General features: G+C 41.1%; 1 protein-coding gene across 1 annotated transcript; it reads left to right on the forward strand.

The window, feature by feature from the left end:
• The first annotated feature begins 735 nt into the window (after positions 1-735).
• LOC117986108 (uncharacterized) lies at positions 736-1,365 on the forward strand. Its single transcript, XM_034972934.1, has one exon. It carries the CDS (start codon positions 736-738, stop codon positions 1,363-1,365), a length of 630 nt encoding a protein of 209 aa, XP_034828825.1.
• The last annotated feature ends 329 nt before the right edge of the window (positions 1,366-1,694 follow it).

Below are 1,694 nucleotides of genomic sequence, written 5' to 3' on the forward strand. Positions count from 1 at the left end.
TTTGTTTTTGTATGGTTGGAGTTTGTGAACGGCACACCACCCACCGGACCAAAATGATTATTTACATATAAAATTTAAATTAAAATAGTTTTTCACTGTTACACTCATCACATCACACACAAATTACTATACTACTATATAAATAAGCGTCTTATTGACTAAAAAAATAATAACATACATACAGATCCTATTTTTCTATTAGCTAGGTACTCACACTTTGATAGGTACTTACTTAGTTCATACACAATTATTAAGGTTCCATGCTTATTTGCTTATTTTTAACCTGTGATTTACAACTTATTAAGTTAAAGGATACCTACATGTTTTTTTTTGCCAACTTCTTGATTAGGTACTATATTAATTTAGAACTTAACTATAGAAACTTAAGTATATATATATTTTTTTAAATAATATGTCAATTGCTGTTTTTTTTTGTCCGCCTCTAAGTAAAGGCCTCCACTAGTTTTTCATATTTTTACTAGAACTCCATTGTTGTATCGTTTCCTTTGTTTTTAATTGAAACTGGTGGGTTAGATTACCATATACTGTACTATAATTATCACCATGGAAGAGAAAAATGAGTGTGTCTGTAAAGTTTCTGTCAAAGTACCACCCTTTTGGCTGTCAAAACCAGCCATGTGGTTTGCCCATATAGAGACCCAATTTAGAGTACGAGGCATTACTGCGGATCAAACCAAATATGACCATGTAGTGTCTAACCTTGATTTAAAAGTCATGTTAGAAGTTGAGGACATAATCACCAGTCCGCCACAAGAGAACAAGTATGAACATTTAAAAGCAGAGTTAATAAGGCGTCTTTCGGTGTCTGAGGGACAACGTGTCCGTCAACTATTAACTGAAGAAGAACTGGGAGACAGAAAACCATCCCAGTTCCTACGGCACCTGCGCTCTTTAGCAGGAAACACGTTGACTGATGAAGGCATTCTCCGACAGCTGTTCATGCGCCGACTGCCTCTCCACTTGCAAACCATATTAGCTGCAAGTGCCGACCCACTGGATGATATTGCAATGCGGGCAGATAAAATATTGGAGGTTGCTCCCAATATCACAGCAACACCCACACAGGCAAGTGTGTACGCTGCTGCTGCATCAGGCGAATCAAACGATCCTTTAGGCCTCCACGCTTTTGCAGCCCAGATGAAAGAGTTAACAGTTAACATTGCCGCCCTTACTAATAATTCACGCTCCGGACGTAACAGGAGCCGCAGCAGTTCTAACAGACGCTCTCGTTCTCAATCTGGTAGCGACGAATATTGCTGGTACCACCGGAAGTTTCAGCACAACGCCACGAAGTGTACCAGCCCGTGCTCTTGGAAGCAGGAAAACGGGAACGACAGGCAGTAATGACGGCTGCTGACTGTCCATCTTCGGGCCGCCGTCTATTTATAACCGACAAAACCAGCAAGGTCCGTTACCTACTGGATACCGGGTCAGACATATGCTGCTATCCTCGAAAATTTTTTCAAGGGAAGATTGCCCCCAGTGAGTATCAACTAAGCGCAGCCAATGGTAGTGCCATTAAGACCTATGGTACTCATAGCCTGAGTCTTGATTTTGGGTTGCGACGGGATTTTTGCTGGCAATTTGTTGTTGCCGATGTGAGCATCCCTATTATCGGCTCAGACTTTATGGCCCACTACAATCTTCTTCCCGATTGCCGAAATAGGCGTTTG

This window comes from Maniola hyperantus, chromosome 10 (assembly GCF_902806685.2).
Source record: "Maniola hyperantus chromosome 10, iAphHyp1.2, whole genome shotgun sequence".
Taxonomy (NCBI): Eukaryota; Metazoa; Arthropoda; class Insecta; order Lepidoptera; family Nymphalidae; genus Maniola; species Maniola hyperantus.